At 51.3% G+C, this 12,997-nt stretch overlaps 1 protein-coding gene across 1 annotated transcript; it reads left to right on the top strand.

Moving 5' to 3' along the window:
• Nucleotides 1-431: 431 nt before the first annotated feature.
• On the top strand, nt 432-7,447 carry Hpcal1 (hippocalcin like 1). Its single transcript, XM_036170878.1, has 3 exons — nt 432-829; nt 2,388-2,493; nt 6,568-7,447. Exons 1-3 carry the CDS (start codon nt 452-454, stop codon nt 6,663-6,665), a joined length of 582 nt encoding a protein of 193 aa, XP_036026771.1. The 5' UTR covers nt 432-451; the 3' UTR covers nt 6,666-7,447.
• Nucleotides 7,448-12,997: the final 5,550 nt, after the last annotated feature.

The raw sequence follows: 12,997 nt of genomic DNA, 5'->3' as shown, positions 1-12,997 counted from the left end.
CAAGCATCATTTGCTGTGTGGCATCAGCAAGTGTATCTATGACATAAAACACGCACGCTCACACACACATACACACACACACACACACACACACACACACATGACAACCCAAGAGGGAAAAAAAAAAGTAGTTGTTCAGAGCAAAGGGTCTGAGTCAGGTCCACATGACCTCTTTGCTCCAAGCTGATAAGCTGAAAGGGTTGGTCTTAATTTCTTCTTCAAGTGTTCTGGTGTTCGCCATGTTGTGTAAAAAAAAAAACCATTTTCTACCTTCTGACCAGAGACATTCTAAAACAGTTTGCACACCGTGGTGCTGAGTTCCTCCAGCCCATGGCGCTGGACGCATTGCTTAGCCAGCTTGGTGGTGGGATGTGAGGGAAGCCGGACCTTGGGGCCCTGCATCCACAGCCGACCTCGTGTCTTGCAGGGTTAGCCTCCAGCGCCAGCTGCCATGGGCAAGCAGAACAGCAAGCTGCGGCCTGAGGTACTGCAGGACCTGCGGGAGCACACGGAGTTCACCGACCATGAGCTGCAGGAGTGGTACAAGGGCTTCCTCAAGGACTGTCCCACCGGCCACCTGACGGTGGACGAGTTCAAGAAGATCTACGCCAACTTCTTCCCCTACGGCGACGCCTCCAAGTTCGCCGAGCACGTCTTCCGCACCTTCGACACCAACAGCGACGGCACCATCGACTTCCGGGAGTTCATCATCGCGCTGAGCGTGACCTCTCGGGGCAAGCTCGAGCAGAAGCTCAAGTGGGCCTTCAGCATGTACGACCTGGACGGCAACGGCTACATCAGCCGCAGCGAGATGCTGGAGATCGTGCAGGTACTGGCGCTCCGCAGGTACTGGCGCTCCGCAGGGCCGGCTGCAGCACAGGGAGCCAGCAGCACCCCCGTGCCCAGCCCCGTGCTCTTTCTCATCACCATGACACCAGCCCACTCCTCAGCCCGCTTGCCACCCTGCACACTAAAGGACTGCAGGTTCTTGCAAAGCATCACGGTAAAAGCCAAGCCTTCATCGATCGCTTGCTAGACATCAGGCCCCCAGCTGAGCTCACCCATCAGGTTTATCCCCCACCCCACCTCCCATCCTATAAAAACGGGTCATTTTCTGCTTTTAATGAGACCCGAGGCTAAGACAGGTGACTGCTTAAAGAAGGATCAGAGCAGCTGGGCGTTGGTGGCGGCACTCAGGAGGCAGAGCCAGGCAGATCTCTGTGAGTTCAAGGCCAGCCTGGTCTACAGAGCAAGATCCAGGACAGGCACCAAAACTACACAGAGAAACCCTGCCTCGAAAAACAAACAAACAAACAAACAAACAAACAAACAAACAAACAAAAGATCAGAGCAAGAATTGGGAACATGGCTCAGTAGGTAAGAGCACTGGATGTACAAGCATGAGGACCCGAGTTCGAATCCCAGCACCCATGTAAAAGCCAAGAGTGGGTGAGCGTGTCTGTAACCCTAGAACTAGGAGACAGTAGGTTGAGTCAGGACCCAGAAGCTTGCTCACCAGGCAAAAAATAGCAAGCTCCAGATTCAGTAGAAGACAAAATGAATGAGGTGGATACCAATATTCCCCTCTGGCCTCTGCATGGGTGTTTTTGCACACACATGTAGAACTTACACACAATTTAGCTGTCTGTGGGTCGGGGCCTCCTGTAGAAATCAGAACGGCGCCATAACGGATGAGGCAGTGGGCAGTTCTGCATGGGAACGATGCCCGCTGCATCCCTCCCCTTCCATGTTCTAAATCATCTCTATGTTTGGGCCAGTGAGATGGCTCAGTGGGAGAGGTGCTTGCTGTCAAGGTTGGCAGCCTGAGTTCAATCCCTATGACCCACATAGTAGGAAAAGAGAACCAATGCCCACAAGTCATCCTCTGACTTCCACCCGAGATCCGAGCCACCCCCCCACTAAATGAATGAATAAACAAAGAGATGTTTCATGTAGTGCTTGACCCAGCAGATACAGATGTTAATAACACATTGTATTATTTGGGAATAAGAAAAAGTCTGTACGTCCCAGTTATATTTCTTTTTCTAGAATATTTCCCATCTGCAGTTTGTTGAATCTGCAGATTTGGACCCACGGGTAGGCAGGGCTTACTGTATTTGCCCTTGTGACCAACCCCCTCAGCATCACTAGCCCCAAAAGATCCTTTGTACATTTCAGACACTATCCCCCAACCTCTCCCAGACCAACTGTCCTGTTATTCCCCCACCCCAACCGAGCTTGTCTGTGGGATTTGCTCTGATGGGGGACGGGTCCTGACACAGACAGGGAGCACTGTGCCCTGTCTGTGTTTCTTGGTGGGCTGAGGTAGAACCACCACCCATCCATCCTCCGTCTTCCTGAGCACACTCACGAATGCTCCTTTGCAGGCCATCTACAAGATGGTGTCCTCCGTGATGAAAATGCCCGAGGATGAGTCCACGCCGGAGAAACGAACAGATAAGATCTTCAGGCAGATGGACACAAACAATGATGGTAGGAATGTGGGGGTGGGGGTCAGGGGGAGCACTGGATGTTTATGTGAAACTGTTGATGGCACAGATGTGTTTGGGATATGCCCTCTGCAGCCCCGGTCCTCCCTAGCTGGTGCTGCCCCTTCCTAAGCCTGCTGTTCCCCTTCCTCCCACTTGATTCAGCTATGATGAGAGAAGGCTGGCATTCAGGTCAGGGACACCTATCCTGCATCCTGTGCCCTCCCCATGGCTTTCTGACCATGGACATGTCACTTTGTACCTCTGAGCTGTAGGCTTCATGCATGTTGTCTTAATTAGGGTCACTATTGCTATGATGAAACACCATGACCAGAAGCAACCGGGAAGAGAAAGGGTTTATTTCACCCATGCTTCATACAGCAGGTCCCCATCAAAGGAAGTCAGGACAGGAACTCAAGCAGGACAGGATCCTGGAGGCAGGAGCTGATGCAGAGGCCATGGTGGGGTACTGCTTACTTGCTTGCTTTTCATGGCTTGCTCACCCTACTTTCTTATAGAACCCAGGACTACCAGCCTAGGAATGGCACCACCAATAATAGACTGGACCCTATTAATCACTAATTAAGGAAATTACCTACTGGCCAGGCATGGTGGCACATGCCTTTAATCCCAGCACTTAGGAGGCAGAGGCAGGCAGATCTATGCAAGTTTGAGGCCAGCCTGGTCTACAGTGAGTTCCAGGACAGCCAGAGCTACTCAAAGAAACCCTGTCTTGAAAAACCAAAGAAGGAAAGTGTCCTACCAACTTGCACACAGACAGATCTTATGGAGGCATCTTCTCAACCGAGGCTCCCTCCTCGCTGATGACTCCAGCTTGTGCCAAGTTGACATAAAATGAGCCAGCCTGAATGCTAATGGAGAGAGTTGTCTATTTCCACAAGTATATTTAGGGAGGGGAAGCAAGTATACTTGATGGCCTGAGAGGTGAGAAGTAAGAAACTGAATCAAAGGACTTTTGAGTCATGGGAGCCTGAGCAGCCGACCAGGCTTCTCTTGCTATCACCCTGAGATGTGAGGCACCCCAGATACTCAAGCGGGGGTCATCAGGCATGGAAGCCTCATCAGTCTGTGGTCATAGTACCTAGGACTGTGAGTTCCTATCGTGGCTGCAGAAAGGTAGGTCTCAGGAGGAGGGGAGGCCGTGAGAAGTCCGTGAGGACATGCCCTCGGCCGTCCTCTGCCTCGGCTATGAGCTTTTCATAGGACCCCAGCAAGGTTGAGGTAACCGCGTGCATGGTGAGTTGATTCTGCCCGTCTGTGGCTTTGTAGAGACAAGACTGATTGGCTTTTGTTCCACCAAGAAAGGCAACATTAAGGGAAAGAAAAGGCTCCCCGGGCTGTGCTGAGATTCAATGTACGCTAATGCACAAGAAAGTGCTGTTCAGAGCCTCAAGTGCTCGGCGCAGGTGAGCTGAGGACAGAGCTCAGCAGGACTTGAGGTTCCTGTGGACCAGTAGACAGCCAAAAGCTTTCCAGACAGCAAGGAAATGCTTTTCAAAACATGTTCACACACAAAGCAGGACAGCCTCTTGCCTAATGCAGCCTGTGGGCTGGTTTCAAAAGTGTTCTTCACTCTCTTGTATATCATGACTCCAAGGCTTTGATTCCAACACACCATGTTGAGGCGTGGCCATTTCCCAGGCTTGGCTTGCTTCTCCGTGAAATGGGGATAAGCCCCCTTGCACAGGTGTGAGGCTTACACAGCACCGTGCCAATGGCACACGTAGCATGGATGGCACACTCTAATAAAAGCTGTGGCTATTGTTTCCGCTTGCCAAGGTCAGGAGCCTCGCCAGCTTCAGAGGGTGGTCTGCACCCCACTGTACATGTCCCCGCTGTCTGGGTTTCACTTCTGAGGCCACTGGACAGAGAAGCCTTCCTGTGGCCAGTTGCTAGCGCTCAAGAAGGGAGGAAATAGGGGTACAGAGAAGCCTGGTCCAGAAAGGGACAGCCAAGGCGGGCGGGGATATGCCTCTCATCCCCGGAGCTGCCATAAATCTGCAGTACAAGACACTGTGATGGTTTCCTGTAACCACCAAGTTGACTCAACCTAGAATCGCCCCACAAGTCCCTTTTTTTAAAAATTATTTATTTTGGGCCAGTCGTTGGTGGTGCCTTTAATCCCAGCACTCGGGAGGCAGAGGCAGGTGGATCTCTGTGAGTTCAAGGCCAGCCTGGGATACCAAGTGAGTTCCAGGAAAGGTGCAGAGCTACACAGAGAAACCCTGTCTCGAAAAAAAAAAAAAATGTATATAAGTGTTTGCCTGAATATATTTGTGTACTGCATTGGGTGCCCAGTGCTCATGGAGGTCAGAGAAGAGCACTGGGTCTCCTGGAACTGAAGTTACAAATGGGTGTGAGCCACCATGTGGATACTGGGAACTGAACTCAGGTTCTCTGCAAAAGCACCAAGTGCTCTTGACTGCTAAGCCATCTCTCCAGCCCCTTAAGAGAGAATTTTTATTTGTTTTGTTTTTTTAGAGACAAAGGCTTTCTCTATGTAGCCCTGGCTGTCCTGGAACTCGCTCTGTAGCCCAGGCTGGCCTTGAACTCAGAGATCTGCCTGCCTCTGCCTCCCGAGTGCTGGGATTAAAGGCATGCACCACCATTGCCTGGCTCAGAAGGAGAGAGTCTAATGAAGAATTTTCCAGATAAGTGGTTGTCAACATGTGGGTTTTGACCCCTTTGGGGATCAACCAACCTTTCACAGGGGTCACCTAAGACCATCAAAAAACACAGATATTTACGTTACAATTTATAACAGCAAATTTACAGTTATGAAGTAGCAATGAAAATACTTTTATGGTTGGGGGGTCACCACAACACGAGGAACTGTATTAAAGGGTCCCAGCATGAGGAAGGTAGAACCACTGCTCTAGATCATGCCAGCCTGTGGGCATGCCTGTTGGGATTGTCTTGATGGTTGGTTGATGTGGGAAGGCCCATCACCATGCTCTAGGTGGGGTGGGGGGCGGGTGAACAGTGAAATAAAGGAGACAGCAGATTGACAGCAAACAGCCAAGCACCTATTCACTCGTACTCTGCCCTGTGGTGTTTAAGTTACTGCTTGACTCCCTGCAGTGACAAGTTGTGGCCCAGAACCCTGCAGTGACAGGCTGTGGCCCAGAACCCTGCAGTGACAGGCTATGCCCTAGAACCTGCAGTGACATGTTGTGACCTAGAACCTTGCAGTGACAGGCTGTCACCCAGAAACCCTGCAGTGACAGGCTGTGGCCCAGAACCCTGCAGTGACAGGCTATGCCCTAGAACCTGCAGTGACATGTTGTGACCTAGAACCTTGCAGTGACAGGCTGTCACCCAGAAACCCTGCAGTGACAGGCTGTGACCTAGAACACTGTGGTGACAGGCTGTGACATAGAACTAAGCTGAAGAAACCTTCCTCCTCTAAGTTGCTTTTGGTCAGGGGATTTTTATCCCCCAAGACAGGGTTTCTCTGTGTAGCCCTGACTGTCCTGGAACTCACTCTGTAGACCAGGCTGACCACAAACTCACATGGACCCACCTGCCTCTGCCTCCTGAGTGCTTTAACTAAAGGCATGTGCCACTCCCCCCCCCCCCCCCTCCCCCCACCCTCTGGCCTGGTCGGAGGATTTTAGCCTATTAATAGAAATGGAACTTTATCAGCACCCATAGCTTGTCCTATCTCCCCAGCCACCCTGGAGCATGATGGCTCTCCAGGCCTCCGGCTGGGGCTGGCAGCTTACTTCAGACCCAGAGTTCATTAGCAAACCTGATGACTTGAGTTCAATCCCCAGGACCTACATTTGTACCGTGTAAGGAAAACCAACTCCTGCAAGTTGTCCTCTGAGCACATGTGTGCCTCAGCATGGCATGTGTGCCCATATACACACATAGTAAATAAATGCGTATATTCCTATGTAAAAAAAAAAAATTGTAAATACCCTGGAAGTGAATGGAGAATGGACATTGTCCATTTTCCAGAAGGTTCCAGACTGCGACCAGAGGTCCTGTCCCTTTTAGAAGCTCAAAGAACAAAGCACTGGCTGATCCTGATTCTCCCGCTTCTGTCCCTCAGGCAAGCTGTCCCTGGAAGAATTCATCAAAGGTGCCAAGAGTGACCCGTCCATTGTCCGGCTGCTGCAGTGTGACCCCAGCAGTGCTAGCCAGTTCTGAGGGGAACGGGCTTTGGGACAGTTGCGAAGAAACACAGGCTTGTCCTGACCTCTTCAGCTTTGCTTGCAAAAGTGGATTCCTCCGTGATCTCCGATCTCTCCTGCTCTCCTGGGACCTGGGTCCAGGCAGCGCATCACACCCGCTTGGCCGGGCCGACGTGGCTCCCCCCTCTACCTGATCAGTTCGGTGTCCATCCCCTCCAGTCCAGGCCGGTTCCTTCCAAGGGTTCAAGTGTTCTTGGCTGTCGGGTTCCTCCTGCCCACAGAGGGTCCGGGGCTATCAAGGATGCCAGGCAGGACTTTTCAGCGTCTTACCAAGACCAGCTAATTTATTCTGTGATCCCAGCTGACTTTGTGGGCTGGGTGGGGATGAAGAGGATGGAGAGTAGACAGACAAGCCTTTCCACTGCATGGCTCCACCTCCCTTGTTCATTTTTTCTCTGACCAAAGCCTCTTGCACGTATATACCGTGGTCTCCTTCCTTTTACTCTCCAGAGTTATGTGTACGGTGAAGTGGACTGTAATGTTTAGGCCCCGTATTTAATGCCTCTGACTGCCTTTGAAGCATGGTCCCCTGTGGCCTGTGATCCCCAACCCCCCAAGTCTGGCTGTGCTGTGGTATTTATGCGTTCTCGATTTGCCTGATTCCACAGGAGATACATGCATGCCCAGGGCTGTGGACGTCTGCCCTCTGTGCTGTGAATACAGATGTCTGTGTGTGCTCCGTCCGCCCTACTGACTGGTCTGGCATATTAAAGTGATCAAATAAATGGAGGCCTGTGAGTTCCCTGTTTTGTTGTGAGCACCCTGTCTGTGGTTCTGCCCCCTCTCCAATCATTAGCAAAAGTGGGTCCTCAGCATCCAGCTGTTGTGGGTAAATGCAGCACCTAGGGTATCCTTGTCACCGCCACTGTGTCTGAACATCTTCTTTGCCTGCTCTGCTCTGCACATCTGCCTCATGCCTGGGAAGACTTGTGAACAAAGGATGACTGTTCTTTTTTTTTTTTTTTTAAAGTCACATTTATTAGATCTATTTATTATTTATTTGTTTGTTTGTTTAGAGCTGAGGATCGAACCCAGGGCCTTGTGCTTGCTAGGCAAGCGCTCTACCACTGAGCTAAATCCCCAACCAGGATGACTGTTCTTGGCAGGTCTGACTGTGGCATGCGGCCTCCCTCTCTCCCTCTGTGATTTAATCATCAAGGGAGCGGGGAAGCCACCACACCCAGGAGAGCAGGTGCGGCTTAGGGGCCTCAGCACTGCCATAAGGAGGCAGACCTGGGTTCTCGGCCTCATCGGGTACCACCCCCACATTCCTGAAGGGGCTTCTGCCATGAGGATGTTTGCCTCTTGTGCCTGGAAGTCATTGAGAACCAGTTGTTGCGGCCTCCCTCCATGTCCCCCACTACTGTAGTAAGGGTGTCTATCACTGTGAGGAAACGCCATGGCCAAAGCCACTCGGGGAGGAAAGGGTTATTTCACTCACAGTTCCATGTCACAGTTTGTCAGCAAAAGCAGCGAAGGCAGGAAGTCAATCGAGAGTAGTATGTGCCTTAATTGAGGAACCATCTCACCGTCAGGGCTGGCCTAGGACCATGTTCTAAGGGGTGGCACCACCCACACCGATCCTTAAGAAAATGCCTGACCGATTTGCCCACGTGCCAATCTGATGGAGGCATTTTCACAGATATTTTTGTTTGGTTGGTTTTAGATTTTGGGGGAGTTGGTTTTTTGGGTTGTTTTTGTTTGTTTGTTTGTTTGTTTGTTTGTTTTTTCTTGTTTGTTTTGTTTTTTGAGAAAGGGTGTCACCGTAGGCTTGGGTGGCCTGAAGCTCACCATGTAGATGAAGCTGGCCTCAGACTCACAGAGATCCACCTGTGGAGGTGTTTACTCGATTAAGGCTCCCTCTACCAAGATGACTCCAGGCTATGTCAAGCTGATCAAAAAAAACCATAAAACAAAACAAAACCAAAAAACCATCAAACCTACAGAATTGACTCCTCATCAACTTGACACAAATACATCACTATTAACTATACACTTTTCTTTTTTATTCCCAAAATCTTATGTTAATATCAATATCGCAATCGAAAACACATTCCTACCTTTAATGTCCCAATAATCTTTAAATCTTTCAACACTTTAAATGTCCAGAGTTCTCTTTAAAAATCCCCAATCTCTTAACCATAGGTTCCACGTAAAACAAGTTGAGGGTTGGGGATTTAGCTCAGTGGTAGAGCACTTGCCTAGCAAGCGCAAGGCCCTGGGTTCGGTCCTCAGCTCCAAGAAAACACACACACACACACACACACACACACACACACACACACACACACGGAATATGTCCTCACTCGAGAGGGAAGAACAGTCACAATGAAATCAAAGCCAAACCCCTGCCCAGAAGTGTAAATACCAGTATCTAACATCTGGATCACAGTCTTCTGGCCTCAAAGGGCTTAAGCAACCCCATTTCCAGCTCCACAGCACACAGCTTCTCATGGGCTCAGGCTGGCTCCAAGCCGCACCTGCCACTGTCCTTGACAGATATCCTATGGTCCGATGTGTACCTCCAGTGCTCCCAGATAGCCACTGCAATCAGGCTGCATCTTTCCCAATGGCCTCCTGGCCTCCCTATAGGGATCCTGCTACCTGATGCCAAGCCTCAGTTTCTCTCTAGGAAGCCTTCGACCCTGCAGCATCATGCAGCCCAAATCACTACCATATGGAAAACACATAACCAAGTTTGGTGGCCAGTAGGAGATGCAGCCTTCCCAGCTTCTGCATGCTTGACCCTGAGCAAACACTTCCCAGCGGAGTTCACCTCGGTAATGCTGGTCTCTTCTGAACCACAGCTGATTTTTCTGCCCCGACTGAGTGGTATTGTCCCAGCAAAGCACAAGATCGCATCAGCGGTGCTGGTCTCTTGTTCATCATAGCTGCTTCTGCAACTGCTGCTCACCAGAACCACAGGTTCTGAACACAAAGTAGCATCACACGAACGAACGGCCTGGTGGGGGAAACTCCGTAAGCCGGGCCTTTCTTCTCTCCACACTCCCACAGAACTCCCATTAAGCTTTGGGCACTCACTGGCTTTTCCAGTCCAAAGTTCCCAACACATTCACAACTCTCCCCCAGCCAATGTGCTCAGGTCTGTCACAGCAACACCCCACTCTGTTCTAGTGGGCATTCTGTTGCTGTGATAACCTCCATGACCAAAAGCAACTTGGAGAGGAAAGGGTTTTTTGTTGTTGTTTTTTCTTCTTAATCCATCATGGGAATTAATCGCAGGGACCTGGAGGCAGAGACCCTAAGGAGTGCTGCTTACTGGCTTGCTCCTTTCGGCTTACTCTGTTTTCTTTCTTTTTTAAAAAATTTATTTATTTATATATGCACGTATCCCCGCAGGCCAGAAGAGGGCACCGGATCTCATCACAGATGGTTGTGAGCCACCATGTGGTTGCTGGGAATTGAACTCAGGACCTTTGGAAGGGCAAGCAGTGCTCTTAACCTCTGAGCCATCTCTCCAGCGCTCACTCTGCTTTTTTATAGCACCCAGGACTACCAGCCTAGGGATGGCACCACCCACAGTGGCCTGAGCCCTCCCACGTCAGTCATCCCTCAAAACTATGCCCCACAGACATACCTGCAGACAGTCTGATGGAAGTGTTTCTCAGGTGGGGTCCCCTTTTCCCAATCCAACTTGTGCCAAGTTGACAGAAAGCCAACACAATGACTATGATGGAAGAGGAAGATGGAGGACTGGACAGGAGAGATGACTAGCTGGGTTAATCTGCTGATTTGATAACTGGCTATGTGTAGTAGATGCGGCGAAGGTAAAGGAAGGTAAAAGAAGACATTAATCTTCAGCCCTGTCACTCAGAGACCCAGAGACGCCAATGGGATTCCAGTACAAGCCTGCAGGTAATGGAGACCAAGGTCCATCTCAAGACCAAGGGCAAAGTCTATACACACACACACACACACACACACACACCCCAGTGTAGTGATTTATGTCTAGTCCCAGTACTTAGGAACCCAAGGCAGGAGGATTGCCAGGCTAGTCATACAAATACCAGGCCAGCCAAGGCTACTTACTTCCTGAATCCGTGAGTAGGACCTTGGGAGGGAGGGGGGTTACTAAGAAGGAAATCCCAGGTTACAGCTCCTTGTGTACAAATGCAGAGGGTGTGAACCTGAGGATCCTCGTAGACAATGCCCATCAGCACCTCATTAAAACAGTGTGGCTCCTCAGATAGACAGTCCGCTGCTGCCTAGGAGAAAGAGGGACCTGCCCCCAAAAGATGATGGCCACATGCCAAGAAGCCCAGCTCACCGCAGAGGAAGACCCAGAATGAACCCTGAACTTTCATCTAAGCCACCTGCTGCACAGCAGGGATCCCCTGCCGGGGGTGGGAGGAGCCACCTCAGAAAGGCCGCTTGGTCCTGCTAGGCTCTGGGGACCCCAGAACCTCTGCTGTCCTGTGCAGGCATCTAAGGAGAGGTAAAGTTCCAGTGGATATTGAATGAAATAAAGGGAAAGGGGTTGGGGATTTAGCTCAGTGGTAGAGCATTTGCCTAGCAAGCGCAAGGCCCTGGGTTCGATCCTCAGCTCTGGGGAAAAAAAAGGGGGGGAAAGGAAAGGTTATGACTGGTCCTAGGTATAGTGGAGGAGGTTCACCGTAGATTAAAGGGGGACACAGCCAGAGGTGGAGACATCTGGGAGAGCCAGGAGTGGACATGACCCTGACGGGGAGGGGAAGGGAGAGGGAGAGAAGGGAACTAGGGGCATCAACCATATTGAATGATGGGAAAAACAAAAGACAAACAAACAAACAGAAGCCAGGTCACCAAAATGGCTCAATTATACCGGGAAGGGTACCTTGGGGCTGAGATGCCCAGCTTCTGGGCTGGAGAAGTTTAGGGTAGGGGGCTGGGTATGCCAGCCAGGAGGACCCTGTAACAGACAGTAGACACTGAGGGATTCTGGGAGAACATGGCGGCCAGGTCCGCTTTGATGTGTTAAGTGGGCACCTCAGCTGTTTGTCCCGGGTTTGAAGCCTAACAGTTGTGTGGTAAATGTTAGTGACACTATGGACAGACCTGCCATTCTCCTTCCCAGGGAAGGCTTCTTGTGCCCTGACCAGAAGCACCGCTGTGCAAACAAGATCTTCCATTTTCTGTGAGACCCAGGTGACTCAGGCAAGGGTCTGTCTGTCCTCCACGGGAGCTGAAGTGCTGCTGAGCAGCCCACTGTGACTCATGTCCTGGGGCAGATGAGGTTGCCAGAGGCAGGACCGGACCTCAAGCTCTCAGGAGCAGGGCTGAGGGACAGCAAGTGGTTGCCAGGTCCATCTCCACAAGACCCTGGCTTCTGCAGGGATGTGGCTGTGAGGAGAAGGATGGGGGGGGGTGGGTGGTACGGATGGGGCCATGCAAAGAAGGGGGCCTAGGTGGGCTCTGCCTCTGGCCGGGAGCCATTTACTATAAGACACACAACTCTCTGGACCCCACCCTCAAGGTGCTTGGGGTCCAGGTAGGCCAAATCTGCGTGCACAGGCCCCGGTGCCTCCACATGGTGTGTACACAGGGATACCTCGGGAAGCCACAGCTGAGGGCATTACTCACTGAAGGGACAGGCAAAGAGATAATGAAACGGAGGCTGAAGAGGACCCACTAGTCTATCCCTGAAGGTGCTACAGCCTGAGGTAGAGGTGAGGGTTGGGGGATTCTGGAAAGGGGCCCTAGTCAGAGGACAAGTCGGCCTAGAGCCTTCTTTCAAAGTGCAGCTCAGCCGCTAACGACCTAGCTAGATCTTAAACACTAGGTGCTGCTGCCCCCTGGTGGCTATGACCGGGAGGACTGCCCAGGGCTGCACAGCCTGGTCCTGAAGCCCAGCATCTTTCTGTCTCCCATGCCCTTAGACTGATGGGGATGCTGAGCCCGTGGGAACCTGACTTTCAGTAGGCAACCCAACACCCAAAAGCCAGACTCAGGATCCTGGTGCTCCCAGACTCAGAAGCCTCGTCAAGCTGCCAAGTTAAATGAGATAAACCACAAATAATTTTTGAATAGGTTCCAGGCAATAGCTTAGGTTTTACTTGCTAAATATGGCCTCCCTGCCTGTAAGTCCAGAGCTGAACATGCATGGCTGCCAAGACAGGCCACGTCACAGGCAGCCCAGGGCTTAGCACATGGGCCACCTAGTAGAGGCATACTCCAGCTCAGACCTTCAACACAGCTTCCTATGCCTTCTCCCAAGCAGAGTACCTTAGTTGTCAAGCACAGAGGTCCAGCAGGCTCCACCTTAGAATCACTTTAGGTCAGCTGGGCAGT

This window comes from Onychomys torridus, chromosome 21 (genome assembly GCF_903995425.1).
Source record: "Onychomys torridus chromosome 21, mOncTor1.1, whole genome shotgun sequence".
In the NCBI taxonomy this organism is placed as follows: Eukaryota; Metazoa; Chordata; class Mammalia; order Rodentia; family Cricetidae; genus Onychomys; species Onychomys torridus.
Note: the sequence above shows the minus strand (reverse complement) of the source record. Positions and strands in the feature narration are given on the sequence as shown.